The sequence below is a fragment of the Rhipicephalus microplus genome, unplaced genomic scaffold (assembly GCF_043290135.1).
Source record: "Rhipicephalus microplus isolate Deutch F79 unplaced genomic scaffold, USDA_Rmic scaffold_48, whole genome shotgun sequence".
NCBI lineage: Eukaryota > Metazoa > Arthropoda > Arachnida > Ixodida > Ixodidae > Rhipicephalus > Rhipicephalus microplus.
The window spans coordinates 1,207,309-1,227,603 of record NW_027464621.1 but is presented as its reverse complement, the minus strand read 5'-3'; the positions used below and the strand labels follow the sequence as shown (position 1 = coordinate 1,227,603).

Here is a 20,295-nt window from a genome sequence, read left to right as displayed (position 1 = left end):
AAGCAAATTCCAATACTGCAATATTGATTTGAATAATTGAGGCATTTGAAATTCGTACATGCCTAATTATTATTCAGACCCGCTCAATTCTATTCTGCTTACAACGTAAAGGAAGTTGTACAGTGAGAGGCGGCGCTGCCTTCACGACCACCCATGGACCAATTGGAGCCATGACACATGTGCACGGAGCGTACGCATGCGCAGTAAACCACCACGCTCGAATGCAAACCACTCTCGCCCTCACTGTTTGCAGCATGTGAGTATAATACTTCATATTCGCTGCAGATCAAAAGATTACAATTGCAATGTTCTGCGGCGTTTTCCACTTTACCATTCCGTGAACAAACTCACTGACTGGTAAGCTTTTTGTAGTGCTAAAAAAAAAATAGGCACTATAAAAATTGGTTCTTGATTCCTTTAATCATATAAGTGACTTCCTTTTATGAAATATTTCCAGGAAATTGTAATCAATGAGTTACAAGGCAAGTTCACCTTTTAAATTCCAACTGAAAATTCAGCTAAACTAGATTTGGTTTTTTTGTTTATATTCAGAACTAATAAAAACAGCACAAACATTACACCAATGCTCTAATATAAAAGCTTCCAATGAACACGATTTTCTGCCATCTTCAAATGTACACAATTTCACATCTACCTTTTATATATAATCATCATACAACACCAAACCAAAGTATAGTCAACATGACCTTAAAACCATATAACTACAATAATACAAACATTATTCATAGATATAAACCATATTGTACAGTAACTGTGGCTACAAGCAAACGTACGACAAGATAATCAAATACAAGAGCAATATCTGGAATATGTGCAGTGAAAGAGAACACCTTCAGTGTGACACAGTAACAATTACAAAATTTCAATTGAAATTCTGTTTAGGGAGAACAATAAACTGGTCTATATCAGCAGAAGGTCACAATGAAAGAGATGGAGATGTATTTCAATTGGTTGTATACATTGTGTAAACACCACAAAATATACTTCTTGCTACATGTTGTCCACTTACATTCCATTGTGATACGTGATCATATGAGAAAAATTAATGTTGATTTTGAGGGTTCACAAAATTCCTTTTAAGTTCCACCTATGCAGATAATTAAACACAGCAACTCAACTACAATGAAGCTATAAGGAAATATTGAGATACAGCAGTTATACTCACAGCTACTTGTGGTGCCAAATAGCCACAAGACTCCGCCACTAAAAGTCTTCTTTCCAAGTACTTGTGGTTGATCTGCCAACAATTTCACAATTTGATTACTTTTAGAGAACAACGAAAATGACTGCATGGTGTTTACCATAAAATTCTGAGCAAGACCCCCCTTTCTCTTAGCAAGTTGAAAGTACTGGCTAAGTAAAAGACAAAGGGGGTACTTGTTTTTTTTTTTTTTGAACAGCTTAAAAATCTGAGTTGGCTGCATCAGTCCTCCAGTCGGAAAAATAAATGGAATCCACATGGACTAAGAAGTCTTCTGGCCCTTGTTCATGAGAGGGTGAATTACCAGAATGACTCACAAACACAAGTAATTAAGACAATTGATCAGACTATGGGCAGCATAGCATACAAGCAACTGCGGTGACGAGGCCACCGTGCCATCACAACAGCTCTGGACACCAAGCACAAATGCCAGACACCTTACTTTTTGTAAACTACATTAGTCATAGGTGCCATTTTGAATAGCAAATATAATACAGATCTCAAAGGTCGTGCTTTTGGCCGTGATTTTATTTTCACGAACTTGAAAATAGTCAAGAGTATTGTGCACCAAGTTTGGGGTGCAATCATGACAGAAATTAAAGAAAATAAACTTGTGACAAATTTTAGGAGAAGTTAAGATAGCACCACTAAGAAGGATCATATTGAATTCTGTGTTTCCTGGACACTGTGCGTGATTATAGGATGTGGGGTGGTGTGAAAGGGGAAAGAGCGGTTGCTTTGCTAGAATGGTGCAGATATTCAAAAGTAAAGTGAAATTTAGGGGACCAGCCTATGATGGTGGCACTTGCTTGAAATATTAGGGTACTGTGCTGCAACTATTGCATACAACCACTTAGAAAAAAGCTGAAGACAACAAATGTGGTTTTTGTGAAAAACAATCCAGACCTGTCGAAGTTAACAAAATTATAATGGCAGATACAAGTTAAAACACTGGTATTACAGGTGTCAAGCTCACTGGATAAGTACATCAAAAGCTCATGAAGGATTACATGCAGGCAATGTATAGTAAGTGACAAATAAACAATATTGAGGAAATGGCATGGTAGGAGGCCAAAAGAAGTTCAGCAAGCACGGCTGAAAAGAAATTTGAAGATTGTCAAATTTAAAATGCCATAGATGGGACATAAGATAGGTTCTCATGGTCCAACAGTGATAAAGAGCTGTCTAACAGTCAAAGTGAATGAATAATTTTTCTTTTCCATGTTCAAAATATTTCATTTTTCTTTTTTTCTTCCCTGTAAATTCATGCACATTAAAATTTAGGCTTTCAATTATTATCTTTTTTTCCCTTAAGAAAACTGGACGCAAATTGATATAAGGAGAATGTTATACATGGGTAAATGTGGTATTTAGAAAGCCACTTTCCAGTACAAAAACAAAAAACAGCCAACAAGGGAGTATGTAAACCATCTTCTAGACATGGACTAGAGTGAATACGTATGTGTATTTTGCTTCAAAAACACGCATATATGAGTAGCAAATAAGAAAACAATAAAAAAGAGAACCCCATGATGAATCAGCAGTCTAGGAAACCAAGCCATTAACTGTTATTTACCCATGCTCTGATAGTCCAACTCTTTCTTGGTGACGCTATTGATGCCATGCATAAGCGTTGTATACTGTAATTATCAATCGCTGAGGTGTGATATTAATTATTGCTGAAACACCCAAGCATCCACTTTAGATGCATAAACCTGAGGCACTTCTTTACTCGAATAAATTCTCAGCAGTGACTTAATACCCAATGAGTAGGCTTTTTAAGTTGAACCTTTTTGCCCCAAGGGCACTAGGCAAAACAAACAAGTGAGTCGGTAGTTCCAGTAGCCTGAAGAGTCACAAGAGGTCGATAACATCATTGTGTAACCTAGTATTCTTTAAAGCACTTGGCGTATACCCGAATACCAATCAAGCTAAAGACATCTATCTATTGACAAGGCAACCAAGCGTGCAACCCGCGTGACAACTGTGTGGCCAAAACTCCATCACTGCAGGCTCATGACACAGTTTCAGATTGGACAGAACAAATCGACGAGCTAATGCCACGTAATTAGGCTTGTGTGAATATTCGAATGCTTTAAATATTCAAACGAATAGCTGAATATTCTAATTTGCTTCAATTCGAATTTAAATTATTGAATATTTTCGAAGTATTCGCAATGAACGCATAGATGTATGAAAGTCTGCATGTCACCGCCTGTAAAGATGGTTTCACTGCAATGTAGAAGTGCTAAGCTGTGAAAACACCTATTAAAGAAAATCGCTTTGTCGCAAAGCCCCCCTTCAAATTTAAAGGGGCCCTGCAACACTTGCTGAACATGATCAGAAAAGGCCGCCATGATGTTTCTGCTGCTTTTTCAGTTCATGACCCCCCTCACGGCTAGCCCTACCACAGGAAGGAAAGCTCACACCATTTGACGCGCTCACCCCGCCTCATTCCTTCTATCCCACCACTCGGCCGTCAACCCCGTCCGTCAGGCAGCCTCGTGCGCAGCAGCGAGGTGGCCTTCCTTGCGAATTTAGGATGAAACTCGACACAACACTTGTGGAACGAAAAAACAAATATTTACGTTCTCACGTGTTCAAAAACCAGGTGAAATGAAAAAAGTGAAAGGGAGTGGCTCAATAACTTCCTTTTGAAAGCTCCAGAACCGAAAGTAGGTGGCTGTGGTGGAACAATGGTTGTCACTGCTTAAAAAAGGGGCAGTAGTCGCTATGGAAGGGCTTTAGTTGACACTTACTTGCTCCCAACACTGTGGCAACAGCTCAGCTTCAACTCGTTCAGGGCCTAAGCACTGAGCCACTGACAGTAGCCCAGCCAATATGACTCTGCGTTGTGCATCATCTGGGCGCTTTGTTAGGTTAAATAACAAATTCAGAAGGACATCACGTTGAGCAGCATCCGGATGCAAATTTATGGCTGCCAAAAGCAGGGGAACCAGCTCCTGAAAAATGTCCACAAAGGATCGAAGGTTATTGAAGAAAAAAAAAAACACTACAGTTAAACTTTCAGGCATGATGATGCTTAAAAAATTGTTTTCAGCAAAAAGTTATAGCCACATCAAATAGATAAAATAAAGTGTATTCCATGTAAAAACTTCAGTTGTTTATTAACCCAACATTTACATTTAAAGGCCAATTGTAGTAAAATGTTCAGTTATACAAAAAATATAGTATTAGTAGCAATACTGCAGCTACAAAAAACACCCCGTAAAATTCTGTGCATCAATTTATACAAAGGCATCAGGAATGAAAGGCTGAACAGTTTCCCCTAAAAATTAGCCCTAGAAAATATCATGCAAACATTGCCCACTGTATTTTTACAGAAATCATGCAGCGTAGTCTTCCAACCAACAGCAGCTTCCATGAGCCTACAAGCATTGCATTTACCACTGTCTCTATGAGGCCCTCTTGAGGATGAGCTGTGATGACGAGAATGCAAGACCATCATCAAAAGAGAATGACCACACAAAGAGGGTGAGCCCCTTGGTTAAAGTAAAAAAAAAACTGCAGAATTAGAATTTGCATGCACCCCAGCAATATTGATGAGCATACAAAGACAGAGCACTTCCAGATCCTGAGGCATGATGACATGGAAAGAAAATTGGCTGGTTCCACCGTATTTTGTTGCTTGGACGTAAATTCTCCCATTCACCAGATTGCACTTGATGAACAGATGTCCAAAATATGCACTTGCTACTCCTTTTGGAGGTGCCATTGCCTCAATATAACGCATGCTTCAATGTGCATTCTTAGTTGCCTTCGCTCGTATGGTGCAGCGTTCTTGCTTTGCTAACTTGTTGCATTAGGCTGTGTTTCACAGTGTTTCGGTAGGGGTGCTGCCAGGTTTTCTTTACTGGGGTGGCACCCACGACAAGAAAGTTCCTTCAAGGGGGCAGGTAGGCTGGGTACATACATGTAGCGTATTGACTATGCTTGCTCTTAGCAGCATGAGAAGGGAAGCCAAAAATTGGGGGAAGGGAGGGGGGCTCCAGCCCCCTTCTTCTGTCTCTATATTCGCAGCAGGCTCCACCCATGTCTTTTGGGCGGCTTATTCCTGGCTATGCCTTTCGTGTACGCCGTCAAGCAGCACTATACAATTTAACAAAGTGAAAACGTTTTTACGGTGCTGCAATCGAGACGGTATGCAATACCGTCTCGATGCTGTACCATATCATGCTATACCGTCTCGATACAGTCTCCGAAAAATGACTCAGCCAACATTGCTGCGTCCAAACGTTTTGTCTACAACAGACTCTTCATGGGCTGACTTAAAAGTGATGTTACTGTACAGTTGAGGTAAACGTGAGCTATAGGATTGAAATTATTATATAGCTATTAAGTGAGCACAGTTGATGAAACGATTCAAGGTGCAGCATTAAGGCAGACCCATTTTAGAAACTTTTTTTTTTTATTTCTTCAGTGATCTTGATGAAACTGCACAGGCTAGTGCAGTTTTTTATACTGATTTCAAATATGCAATTACTTTTCCAGTCACTCATCTCATTTCTAAGATAATGCAAGTTCAACCCCCATTGTTTAAGGCCTCATTAAAAAGTGCCTAATTAAAAGTAACATTTAAGATGTGGTAACATAGAATAATGATTGAAGATTGAAATAATGGAAGTAGTTTATTTTATTTGGCTTTTTAGTCATTTTATAGCAGATTGAATTTTACACTCTGAAAAGCAGTTGGCATGCTATTACAAATTTGATAAATAATTATTTGAAAAGGCTTGTCTACAAAATTCCATTTCCATACTTGCATTCTACACACATACAGGTTTATATTACAAAAAGAATTATTGCTCTAGCTGACATAGCTGTCGAGATATTGAGGCCTTAAGATTGAACAGAGTCATAAATTCACATTTTAAGAAAAATGGCAAAAACAGATAACACACACTTTATTCAAAAACGACTATAAGAAGATGCATATTTCACAAAGTAGATACTAGTATCCACCAGGAACATAGTCTAACTGGTGCTTATCACTGTGCTAGCGCTTCTTTAGTGCTTGCTGAAGCTTTTCACTCGAGGAACGCTTGCGGTTTGAGTCCGCCACTCGCCACCTGTCCTTCTTGGACATTCGTCTGACGCTTGGGAGGCTGGGCTTGAGATTGAGTTCATCGAGGATGTCTGTTGACATTCTCAAGTTGCCGCCGCTGAATTTCATTACTGCCTCCACAACTGCAGCTTCAACCGCAAACACGCACCTCCTTTTTTGTCTTGCTACTAAATTGCATAGGGCAGTGCCCTTACGTTTTTAAACATGATTGACACAGTCCTCTTTTTGTACTTTTATGAAGCTGTAGCTGCTTCTTGCAAAGCTAGAAAGGTGCGGCTGTCACCATCTAACAAGAGTGTCGTGTACTTCAGGCCATTTTTTTAGGGACCTCTCAAAAAGGAGCACAGCTGCCTGAACTTCCATTTCCCCAGCTTTTTATGAATTATTTTTTTGGCACACGTGGCTGTCCTGCCAAGCCTGATATGCCGGGTCATCTTCCTTCGGTCCATGCTCACACCCGGCACAGTAGTTACTCAAAACCACATAGTCCAGCACTAGGCCAGCGAAGAGCTCGATCACTGCCCCCCCCGCATATGTGGGACGAGCGCCCGCACGTCATCCACGAGTTGTCGTACGAGACTGCAAAACTACTGGCATAGTCAATATGCAGCTCCCTGTACAGCTTGCAAACTGCACTCGCGCACTCACCCATCACTTTTTCGGCTGAGCGATTACCTGCAGTTGTCATTTTCTGCTTTACACATCCCTGCCTTGTTTTCTTGTGAAGTCCGTGATGAGATATATTTATGGTCGAAAATCTATTGTTCATAGCCGCTTGATGGCTCGCAGTAGCCTGCATGGCTCGAGCGGCGAGAATATTGCCGCGCACGAAACGAAGAACGAAGACGATGTGCGCGCCAACAGTCTCGTGAAAAGGGGGACTGGAGAAGACGACGTGCTTTTGTTTTTGCTCGCCTGCTCTTGGCTCCTGCATAAAAAACACACGCCGTCGGTTCTTGGACTCAACGTCTCGGTTCTCTGCTCACGTTGAACCGCGACACTGGTGGAGGCGCTGGGTTGCAAGCCTGCCGATGCTCAACACCCCATCTGGGAGCCGTTCATCAAGTCCCGACACGCAGCCATCTGTTACGACACCAGTGCACCGCTTCAGTCGGCGGTTGCTAGGCCTATCTCCTGAGCTGACCTCCTTCGACGAACATTCTACCAGGCATTACGTACCTCTACCAATGGCCTCCGCTAGCCAGCCACAGTTGGTCCAAGGGATACAAGGCAGCCCCGTTTCCAATCCAACCCAGGTAACACTTCTTCAGCCACTTGTGCCTGATCGCTTCAGTGGTGCCCCACACGAAGATGTTGAAGATTGGCTCGAGCCTTACGAACGCGTTGCCGACATCAACCAGTGGAATGCTCAACAGAAGCTCGCCCGCACGTATTTCACTCTCGATGACGGCGCTCACACGTGGCTTGAGAATCGAGAAGGCCATATATCCACATGGGATGACTTTCGTCAGCAGCTGATTGACACCTTTGCTAGCGTCGACCGTCGTGAGCGGGCTCAGCAGTTGCTCGAGTTAAGGCTTCAAAAACCTAACGAAACTGTGGCAATGTTTGCTGAAGACGTGACGCGCCTCTGTCGTCGGGCTGATCCCAACATGTCCGAGGAGAAGAAGTTGCGCTACCTTATGCGTGGCGTGAAAGAACAACTGTTCGCTGGACTTGTGCCCAATGCCCCAACTACCGTGGCCGATTTTATAAGAGAAGCCACTGCCATTGAGCGTGCTCTGCACCAACGTGGCCGATTTTATAAGAGAAGCCACTGCCATTGAGCGTGCTCTGCACCAAAAATCGAGGCAATATGATCGCTCGTCCACTACCACCCCAATCAACGCCGCTTCAGTGACTCTGGACAATCAGGGCTCCCTACGTGACCTTATCAGAGATATTGTCCGCGAAGAAATGCAGAAGCTTTGGAATCCTCCAGTGGATACACCAGTGACCGCCGTTGCCGCAGTCGTTCGTGACGAACTTAGGCACGCTTTTTCAGCAGCTGATCTCGATCGCGATCAGCGTCAACTGAGTTACGCCGACGCTGTCCGCCGACCACCACCCGTCCAGCCCATTACATCATACTACCAGCCACCTACAGCCGCACCTTCGTCGCAACCATTGCAGGAGGCTTTCAGACGTCAGCCCATGTCTCCGATGTCTTCATGCCACCAGCCACCACTTGCCGCGCCTTACTCACCACCACGAGAGGACATAAGACGCCCACAATTTCGCAGAACGGACGCTTGGCGCACCGTCGATCGGTGCCCTCTCTGCTTCAACTGTGGTGGTGCCGGCTATATAGCTCGCTATTGTTGGTACCGCGACACATCGCTTCGCCCATCTCGGCCAGGGTACGACGGTCGCCGTGCCAATGACTACATTGTTCGCCATGACGACCCTGCTTTTCGAGGACCTTCAACAACGTGGTCTCCCTATCACGAGTCGCCTCCTCATCGCCAGCCCAATTCCGCCCACAGGTCACGCTCTCCATCCCCTGCTCAGACATCATCACCGAATCGACGTACTTTTGCTGACCTTCGGGCAACAAGGTCGCCCAGCCCTTACCGGGGAAACTAAAGGCAGCGACCTCTCGGGGTAAGGTCGCAGCCCGACCACAAGACGATAAAAAGCCCCCAGTACTGCCGCGAGAGAACGACTTGACGCCAACGAATATTAACAACGACGAAATGGTGAGCGCCGACCTCAATGTAATTATTGACGGAGAGCAAGTGACGGCCTTAGTCGATACGGGTGCTGATTTTTCCATAATAAGTCGGAAGCTGGCTGATCATCTTAGAAAAGTAAGAACGCCATGGACAGGACCACATATAAGAACAGCGGGTGGTCAATTGCTGCTACCCACAGAAAGATGCACAGCAAGAATCAGCATAGGAGATTCTTCTTTCGTCGCGACTTTCATCGTTCTCCCAGAGTGCTGCAAAGATTTAATTATAGGAATGGACTTTCTCAGGGAGCATGGCACAATAATCAACATCCCGGACCACGTGGTTTCATTTTACGAGAGTGCTCGTCTGACTGATCATACATCACCAGAGCACAAATCCTTTAGTCTCAAAGACCACAATATAGTCGTGCCGCCTCGATCGTGTATCCTCGTTTCAGTAGCATGTGACATACCGTTCGACGGTGAAGGAGTCGTCGACCAACTAACCTCGCTGCTTTTCACTCACGGGATTTCCGTAGCACGAGGAATAGTCAATGTCACCGACGGCCGAACGAACTTGCTGTTGACCAATTTCACCTCCGAGCGACGGCACCTTCCAAAAGGCACAACGTTGGCACATTTCGACGAGATCGCAGATGTTCATGACTGCTTTTCAGCACTTGAAGCAACACCTGCACAAGACCCACGTGACCTAGCACCTAACCTTGACGTCAGCCCTACTTTAACTCAGCAACAGCGGGAACGCCTGCTTGTGCTGCTAGACGAGTTCCACGACTGTTTTGCGTCGACCTCGAAAGTTGGCCGGACGTCCTTGACCAAGCACCGAATCATCACAGAGGACACGGCTAGACCAATCCATCAAAATCCGTACCGTGTGGCTTCAAAAGAGCGAGAAGCGATAGAACAGCAGGTAACAAAAATGCTTGAAGACGACGTCATTCAACCGTCGAAAAGCCCCTGGGCACCACCTGTTGTTCTAGTGAAAAAGAAGGACGGCGGCCTGCGTTTCTGTGTGGACTATCGAAAGCTAAATCAGGTCACAAAAAAGGACGTGTACCCGCTTCCTCGCATAGATGATTCTATTGACAGGCTTCGAAACGCACGTTACTTCTCTTCCATGGACTTAAAGAGCGGATATTGGCAAATTGAAGTAGACCCCAGGGATCATGAAAAAAACGCTTTCGTGACGTCAGCCGGACTGTACGAATTTAAGGTTTTACCATTTGGCTTGTGCTCCACGCCTGCTACTTTCCAGCATCTCATGGATACCGTTCTCTCTGGGCTTGAATGGAGAACCTGCCTAGTATACCTTGACGATGTCATTGTGTTTTCTACAACGTTTGACGAACACCTTGAACGATTGCAAATGGTCTTGCAGGCCATACGGGCCGCAGGCCTGACGCTCAAGCCGGAGAAATGTCACTTCTGCTTTGAGGAACTGCAGTTTCTTGGCCATGTTGTCAGTTACGCAGGAGTTCGTCCAGACCCCGAAAAAGTTGCCGCCGTCGCACAGTTTCCAACACCATCAGATAAAAAGGCAGTGAGGCGTTTTCTGGGTCTCTGTGCATATTATCGGCGATTTATTCCAGATTTTGCGCGCATTGCGTCACCTTTAACTCGTCTCACGAGGGATGACGTTGCATTTGTTTGGGGCGACGAACAAGAAGATGCTTTCAATGACTTGCGGCAACGTCTACAGACGACCCCCGTGCTTGCCCATTTTGATGACACAGCCCCTACACTGACGCCAGCAATGTTGGCCTTGGAGCTGTGCTTGTACAGCGCCAGGATGACGAGGAAAGAGTGATCGCTTACGCAAGCAGAACTCTGTCACGCGCAGAAGCAAATTACTCGACCACTGAAAAGGAATGCCTTGCCGTGGTGTGGGCAGTTATGAAATTTCGCCCATACCTGTACGGCCGCCCATTTAAGGTTATCAGTGACCACCATTCGTTGTGTTGGTTAACAAGTCTGAAAGATCCTTCCGGGCGATTGGCTTGCTGGAGCCTTAGACTACAGGAGTTTGATATAACGATGGTGTATAAGTCGGGAAAACGACACACGGACGCCAGCTGCCTATCTCGATCACCAATAGAGTGGGCTGCTTCTTTTGATGGAAAGACAGGGTTCCTCAGAATACTCGACACGTCAACCATCGCAGATCACCAGCATGACGTTCCCGAGCTACTTGGCTTGATTATTTGTCTAAAAGGATAAAGCCAGAATGCGCCCGAAGCCTTTGCAAGAGGACTATCGTCGTTCTGTCTGCGAAACAATGTCCTTTACAAAATGAACTTCTCGTCAGACGGGTCCACCTACCTGCTTGTCGCCCCTACGACTCTTCGTTCTGAGGTATTGCAAGCGTGCCACAACGAGGTAACATCTGGACATTTAGGCTACACGCGCACACTGAGCAGAGTTCGAGGGAGATATTACTGGCCTAAACTCACCGCTACCGTAAAGCATCATGTTCGGACCTGCCTCGATTGCCAGCGGCGCAAGTCACCTCCAACGAAACGAGCCGGTTTGCTACACCCTGTCCAGATCCCGACAACGCCGTTTGACCAGATCGGAATGGACCTTTTGGGCCCACTTCCCACCTCTAGTGTTGGCAACCGTTGGGTTATAGTGGCGACCGACTACCTTACTCGCTACGCCAAGACAAAAGACATCCAGAGAGGCACAGCAGAGGAGGTAGCCCGGTTCTTCATAGAGAACATTGTGCTGAGACACGGTGCACCATCGATCGTTATAACAGATCGCGGAACCGCATTCACGGCCGCGCTTTTAGATCATGTGTTGGTGCTCAGTGGTACTATTCATCGCAAGTCGACAGCTTACCATCCACAAACCAACGGGTTGACCGAGCGACTTAACAAAACTCTTGAAGACATGCTTTCAATGTATGTGGACTTCGAACACAAAAACTGGGACGAGATTCTCCCTTACATAACGTTCGCATACAATACTGCGAAACAAGAAACCACACGGATGACCCCATTCAGCCTTGTTTACGGACGAGAAGTAAGAACGATGTTAGACGCGATGCTGCCACACGAATGAGATGACAACGAAACGAATGCTGACGCGTTTACTCAACGCGCAGAGGAAGCCAGGCAGCTCGCACGTCTGCGAATATACAAACAGCAAGAGTACGACGCAGGCCGCTATAACCAACGTCATACACCTGTAACGTACGAAACCGGCGACAGGGTATGGGTGTGGACGCCTGTACGAAGACGGGGACTATCCGAAAAATTGCTCAGAAGGTACTTCGGACCTTATCGAGTGCTGCGACGACTAAGTGACGTTACCTATGAAGTCGTCCCGGATAGCCCAAACTGTTCAAGGCGTCGCCAGCACCGACCTGAGCTTGTGCACGTAGTGCGCATTAAGCCATACGTCAGCGAGTGACTCTGCGAGGCACCGTCACTTCTACAAAGTGACTTCTTGCGCAAATTACTGTCTCAGCTATAGCATCGGGGCGATGCTCTTTTAAGGGGAGGCAAATGCCGCGCACGAAACGAAGAACGAAGACGATGTGCGCGCCAACAGTCTCGTGAAAAGGGGGACTGAAGAAGACGACGTGCTTTTGTTTTTGCTCGCCTGCTCTTGGCTCCTGCATAAAAAACACACGCCGTCGGTTCTTGGACTCAACGTCTCGGTTCTCTGCTTACGTTGAACCGCGACAATATTGACAGTGAATAGTTTCACTTTCTGTGGGCCATCCAATCGCGGAGAGTTCCACGCTTGCGCGATGTCCCCACAGTTCACGCAATGCACACACATTTTCACGGCAAGGCCGTATTGCTTGTCCTGTCTGTCAATACTGACGCTTCCGCAGTAAATTTTACAATTCATGGCATCGAGCAGTTCACTAATCCAGCCAATATCGGCAATCAAAAAAATGCCTCCTCTTGCTTGGCTCTGGGGGGACGGCGCCGGCCGGTGCGCCGTTCTTCAAAAACTCATATTTTCTCTTAGAAGCGGCAATCGATTTCAGTTCCTGCAGCCTTGAATCGACCTTTGTGCGCCTTACCTGCAGCTCCGATTCCGTTAGCAAGGTTGTCACGGCAGACGCGGCCATTGCTTTGCAAAGCGTCGATGGCCGGCAGACACACTAGGCCTAACTCCCCCTCAACTGTCTCGGGCGCCTCGGCGATTCCTTCGCTGTCGGCGGATGAGATGGGGGTTGTGGAGTCTGTAGAGTCTCGATGTGCGCAATGTTCATCTGCATGTTCTGGTGATAGATATGCTGGCGAGGCCGTCAGGCTTGGGTCAGCGGCATCGGCAAGCGACCCATCCCGTTTTTCGTTGACGCTACTCGCCAAGAGACACGCCTTGACATCGTTCACCTGAGCCTTTTTTTTTTTCATCGAACTTATGACAGGAATGAAACTTTTGCGATGATCCAGGCATTGCAACAACTTTGATCGCGAGCACGCTAGTCAAAGCACAGGCAGTATGGCGGCACAACACGTTGTTTGTGCATTGTTGACACGCCGGGCAGACGATGCGAGCCCAACCAGCCAATGAAGTGGCCACCTCATGGTCACGTGCGCTCAACTACCAATGAGCGGAGCGAGGCTGTTTGAGCAGGAATCGGAAGATGAAAAAACGTGCTTTCAAACGAGATCAAGATAGTGGCTATGGCATTCGGCAAACAGTAGCTCTGCGACGTGAAAAAAATGATGTTTTTTCATCAGATTCTGCGCATATTGATCGCTTTCTGGAGTATGAAAATTGGCAGGCAAGTGTAAAAATGCTTGCAGAATTTAAAAATGCCACTGAAAAAAAAAAACATTTTTTTCACCATTTTTCAGTCCCAAAGACTTGTCCGCCCCCTTAAACAATAACCAGGATTTCGAGAACGCACGTAGGTAGTTTAAAATTTTGGAAAAATGTTTCACGACCCCTTTAAATCGGCAATAAAAATAATGTACTCACAGGCTTGTATTTGGCAATAAAATTCGACCTAAAGGGTTAAAAAACTGCTGTTGTGAAACTTAGTGGTAATTGACTTAGTGGTGTTTCCCTGTATTGTTGACATTCAATGTGATTACTAAAGAAACACGCGGCAACAACATAGTTTTTCTGACAGTTGTCCTTTTGTAACTTGAATAGAACTATGTATGTGACAATAAAGAATAGTATGTGTTGTTTATGCATCCTAATCTGTCATGTGCTTCCTTGAACATTTTCAAGACCAGCTTTTAATAAAATATTTGTGATGAGAGCCAACTCATGAGCATCAATAGAGAGTGGCTCTGAGAGAAGCCAACTATGGTATGGTATGATATGGAGAACTTTATTGAAGTCCTGAGGATCAGTCCAGAACTGATGCTGGCTGCTCCCACATCGGGACAGAGAGGCCAAGCCCCTCTGCCACCACACGGGCCCTCTGGACAGCCCCGAGTTGGTCCGCCAGCGTGTCACTGTGCAGCATTCGCTGCCGCCACGGTTCACCATGAGAACCCGCACCGGCCATTGCCGAGCAGCGCCAGAGCATGTGTTCAAAATCGAGCAAGCCCCAACACTTACTACAATAAATGTTCTGGATTATTTTTCAAATATGAAAGCAGATTTGATTCTCGCATTTGTAAGCACAATTCTGCTGGCCTCAAAGCTTCTTTTTCCTCATGTGATTATTGCAAATGGTTTAACAGTTCACATAATTAGTCACTTGTATTTTTTTGTTGTGGGTCCAAGTGCTTCTGGCTGTGCCTAGCCGGGCAGCAATGTATGTCTTCGAAGACTCCAGTGCAGGCTCCAAACGGTGACAAGAGATGGCTAGTGATACGTGCATCAATGTGCTAGTGCATGCTAAGCAGCGCTACGTACAAATTCAAACAAACATGCTTAGCACTTCATTGGGTTATGAGAAGTTTCATAAATTCGTTTACCAGGACAGTTTTATTGATACAGCAACTTAATGGGCACTCCATTGCTCTCATGACAATAGAGTTTCCTAAATATACACTAGAGGAAACTCTGGCACTAGTGTCTATGGGAGCTGTAACACACGGCGCTTCAGCAAGCATAGGAATGAGGGGTAGTACACGGATTTGTATAATTTCCGTACTTCTGGCTCCGTGTGTGTTCTTGGGGCTTGGAGCTGTTTTCTCATAACACAAAAATCAGCAAATGTTCAGCGGTTGCTCTTTACCACCTTATTCTGTTAGGCTTACCTTGTCAAATCGGGTCACAAAGTTCAAAAGGGTTCGTTTTTTCCTTCGAAACAAAACCGAAACACAGCAATGAAGCCACAAGTACGATTCGCCGCCCACAAGTACGAAGACTAGGCAAATCCGTGTAATACCCATCATTCCCATGGTCGCTGAACGATCGCAGCACCAGAGTCCCCTCTAGTTAATTTTAAAAAACTCTATGGTCATGAGTATGTGGAATTGTGGGAAAAAAGGGAGATGAGGAGGAAGAAGAAATAAAGGAAAAGCAAGGTAGCAACTCCGATATATGAAATAAAAAATATCGTACATTGAAGCAGACTTGATAAAACACAAAGAAGAAAAGGTTAAGTGTGCACGAGAGGTGACCGTGACCGGCACAGAGAAATAGAAAGGGGGAGTGGATTGAAACGGCAAGAGGTGCGGACGTGCGGTAGTCGCAGCAAGGTGTTTGCCCCAAGTCCACCAGCGAAGCTCCTGGTAAAGTGCTCCAGTCTTTGCAGTAACCCACTGTGACCTGCGGGGCGCAACCAATGGGGTGGCCAGCTCAGCCCAGCGAGACTTTTCTCTTGAAGCAGCCCAAATGTTCTGTGGCTATGCTTCGTGGGCCGTGCACCTAAAGTGGAGCGGTGCAGCTGTGATGTGTACCTGATGCAACGGTTACCACACACAACAGGAACCTGACGATGCGTCGGTCATGCTACAGTGAAGCATCGTTCTTCATGGACACGTCAAGACTTCAACCCATCACGTGAAGGCCATCAACCAGTGAAGAAACTGTAAATACTTTGTCTTTTAGTTTTGAGGACATAGTGTGTGCCAGGAACCTTGGTCTCAATTGTTAGGTTTTTTTCACCACTTATATAGTTTATTTTTTGGCGCATAAGGAATTTTTCGTTATCCAAAGTGTTCCTGTTTTGTTGACCACCTCGAGATCATCGTACCATCATGATCCCCTTAATCAATAACCTCACCCCATGCATAGTATGTTACATACTATGCATTACATACTATGCATGTTACATACTATGCATAGTAGGCTACAGACATGCGTGGCTCAAGCAAAGATGAAATTCACCAGTTGGCTCTGTCAAGCAATTTAGGATGAAGAGGGGGATCAGACTGCGTCATATGAGCAGCTATTGCAAAGTTTCATCAAAAAAGGCACAGTTGCATATTCCGGCATCCAGACAACTCGACTGAGATCGGCTAACGGCTCATACCCTTGTACGTGCTGTGTTCTCACCACTATCTCCACATTGCACTTGCAACAACAGACAGTATGAAAACCACTTCTTTCTCTGAAGATGCCTTACTCCCTTATGCCAGAATTTCGTAGTTAAGCCAGATAAGATCCAAAAGGAGTTGGCTGCTAGTCTTACTTCATACATTCCTATTTGTTGCTACTGCATTCAGTGTTCATCCTTGTGGCGAAACTGTGACTTTTTATTGAGAAGGACCACAAAGTACTCTCATCCATTGCTGCAAAAGGAATTTGTGAGATGCCTCTTCACCTTCAGAGGCTTTTTTGAAGAGACACTACAGGCAAATGTTAAGTTGACATGGGTAGTTGAAACAGCAGTAGAGAAAGCTTGCAGTGCTGTTTTCGTGCCAAAGAAATGCTTAGTTTCAAAGAAAATCATTACTTGGTAGTTTGGGCATGGTTAGAGCAGTTCAAATCATCCGCCTTGAAAAGGCCTTGAGACAGCAATTGCCTTGCTGGCCCTTTACTGCCTGAAATCTTGGCTCTGCAGTTTCTTGCACCACAAAGAAACTGCTATGGAGACGCATCTACACCAGCAAAACAGAGCCAGATTAAAACGAAACTTTTGGGCCAGCTGCATTGTGAGTAACATAAAGAAGTTATCTTTTTTTAGGGGCGAACCTTCTTATAGCGACACCCGGTCGTCCCTCGTAGCCGTTGTAGTAGTGTGTAACAAGTGTAACATTTTGACCTTCAAGGTGGTGCCGATGAGAGATTTCTTCTGTGCGTTGTTGAACAATAAAAGATAGTGCTGAATGTACATGCCAATGGCTGCTAAGGGGGAATGAGAGACAGGAGAATTCGGCTTTTAGTTAACACGCATGCTGCAAATTTTTTATTGTTCAACAACGCGCAGAAGACAAGAAAGAGTTGCTACGTTATACTCGCTGGGCGTAACCTCCTAGGTTTTAGAAAGGTTTAGCGAACGTTGGGCCGCAGTGCCATGAATACAGTGAACTAGTATATACCATGAACTTGAGGTGGTTAAAGGTGGGAAGTAGACACGAAGCGCAAGCCGTAAGAAAGTGTGCGTGTGCCTCCTCTCGTTCAGTCCTTGGAATGCCCGCTGGATGGCGGTGCTTCTATATGAGGAGTATATGATGAAAAGATGCGAGATGGTGGTACTTGGAGTGCTGAATAGGTGGACGAACAGACACAAAAGACAGATGCATGGACAGACGCACGGATGGCTGCACGAACGGATGGACGCATGGACGGACGCAGGAGCGGATGCATGGACGAAAGCAGGGACGGACGCACAGATGAACGTGCGGATGCACGAACAGACGCACACACGGACGGGCGGATGGATGCACGGGTGGCCACACACACGAACGCATGGATGGACGGAAGCAAGAACGAATGGACGGACGGATGCTTCGCCCCACTATCCATCATTCACTCCGTGGAATTGCTGCAATTTTTTTTTTCTCAAGCAGCATGTGACACCATCTTAGAATGCAATGCAGTAATGTTTTTTATTTTGGGTGATTAGAGTTTGAGTGATTAATTGCATCGAGAGAGTTCTACAACATCGTGCTCCAGTTGCAAAATGTTCCACCAGTGGTGCAAATAGTGTCCTCCATTTTCCTTGATTTTTCTATGAGTAAAGCAGTACCATGCATAATATTGACATTTTCAAAATTCTCAGCCACTAACTTTTCACCCAAGCACAAACTGTTCATTCTAAAAAGACTGGGCGCGTGCAAATACAGGCACAGGAAGGAAGTCAGGACACCACAAACGCCTATGTGTTTGTGGTGTCCTGACTCCTTCTTGTGTCCGTGTTTGCACGCTCTGTCTTTTTAGAATGAATACGCACCGACAACCTCAGCTCTCTGTTATTCCAAACACAAACTGTTGTTTGCCTCTGATGTTGCTTTAAGACTTCTCTGCACCCTTCTTATTTATGTAAAATGTCTCTGTCATATCCGGCAGCCCTTAAAACTGATGGAGGCATTTTACATAAACAAGATGTCAGTGTCCAGTTATTGAGCCTCTATCAAATGAGCAACAGTTTTTAGAAAATTCTTGATAAAAAAATAAATGGCTTTGGTCATTTTGCCCCGTATACTAATCACTGTAAACACGCATGCCCCTTAAGTGCACTTTGACATGTTTTTTCTAATAAGTCAGTCGGAAATGGCACTAGTCCTGTCCTTCGTGTTTGTGCTTTTTTGTCGAGCTTTCATTTTTTAAAGAATTTAGTGAATCCTTTCCATGCCACTTTAATTATAATTGCCATGTGCCCAAGCAATACTAAACTTAGTTACCAATTTATGATTATCTAACACATTGGACATTGGGATTATCTAACACATTTCATCAGGCTAGCTATACAGCCCCACTAATGCCATTTCCCTTTCATTTCTGAAATAAGAAAGTTATTCCTCTTTAGCATTCTATAAAACGCACAGCAAACATTCGCAGCCTTATTTATATGCTTGCATTATTGAATTCTCCAACTTTATTGTGTGACAAAACTACAAATTATTGCAAAAATTATTGGCTGAGTGTGTTGTCTACAATCAAGGTCATTGTGTGTTGTCTACAATCAAGGTCATTCTAAGCAAACGAGGTGACCAATTAATTAGATGCTATGCCCTCTCCCACCAGAACCATAAATAACAAAACAAGGCTTACCTCTCGTTTTGCCAGGAGAACATTAGGCACAATGTGTGGAAGACATCGGGCAAGCATTAGAATAACCTCCTCGCCTGATGAAGCCACTGATGTCACATCTTTTGCCAAACGTGAGTCGGAAAGCTCATGATGAGGTCGGCATACATTCATAAGGGCCTCAAGAAAGGCGGGACATGTCTTCCTGTACACCCCAGAAAATATACAGTTAACTGTACAGAATCAAGAGTGTTGTAAAAAAAACATAGCTATTATATTTATAACACGCTAGTCTCACGTAATGCTCAGGGTGATAAATGCATATTCTCATATTACAGGAGCTTCCACGCATGGTTTACAATACAAGAATGCTTTCATACTGCACAGATTATTAAATGGAGAAAACCCTCCGGTCACCTTTCCTATCTTGCCACGAAACTGCAGTAGATGTAGTTTCCTTTTTTTTCACTTGACTACAACAAAATATTCCGTTACAAAGTATGATAAAATCGCCAGAAACAGGCAGCTGATGCATTAAGGCCATAGAAACTGTTGCTGTCATACCAGCACACAGATTCTAACATTATTATAGCAAACTTTTCACTTGTAGGTCTGAACCAAGCATGTTGAACAATTGACTATCAATTGCACATTGATCATTAATTTAAGAACATAGATCTTGTTGCTGTGATTGATCCTCAAGTGACAAGAACCACTGTGAATTCCAAAGGCTCCTCAGGCCTTGAAAAAGTGCTGCAGCATTTTCAAACAAATTTATAGAATACCCTCTCCAAGTAGTAGCTTGCCATGTAGGAGACACCATGCAGCAACACTTTTTCAAGGCTTTTTGTCAGTTGACATAGCTGCAAAAATGAAAAAATAAGTCAAGTTTTTCTTCCGTTCTCTTTGCCTATCATACATATTCAGAATCGTAGCTTCTCAAGCAAGGACAGTGCCCTGCCAGCAATAATTTAATTCTACAGCCTCATCCCTATTGTTTGACTTCTAATAGTCAGCACAACAATAGAATTCTGCTAATGTGGTATCTCCACCTGCTTCTGTCCAAACTGTAGCAATACATCAGCAGCAATCTTTAGCAAGAACAGAAAAAGCAAAACAGGTTTGCACCAAGAAAAGCATGACATATGTACAATCCTAAAACCATGTACGGCAGAGAGTTTGACAAAAAGCATGACTTCTGCAATCATGAGGTACAATGCCAAA

At 44.7% G+C, this 20,295-nt stretch overlaps 1 protein-coding gene across 2 annotated transcripts in view; it reads right to left on the bottom strand.

Annotated features, from left to right (window-relative positions):
* The window catches only part of LOC119177271 (RAB11-binding protein RELCH homolog), a 185,681-nt gene that overhangs the window by 107,251 nt on the left and 58,135 nt on the right, over window positions 1-20,295 (bottom strand). For both annotated transcript variants that reach the window (XR_012889289.1, XM_037428716.2), the window contains exons 8-10: window positions 19,096-19,276; window positions 3,982-4,185; window positions 1,187-1,258 (exon numbers count right to left, since the gene is read on the bottom strand). Coding sequence is in view for 1 of the 2 variants with exons in the window: in XM_037428716.2 (XP_037284613.1) it covers window positions 1,187-1,258; window positions 3,982-4,185; window positions 19,096-19,276 (457 nt within the window). In the remaining variant the exon portion in view is untranslated. The remainder of the gene's footprint in view (window positions 1-1,186; window positions 1,259-3,981; window positions 4,186-19,095; window positions 19,277-20,295) is intronic.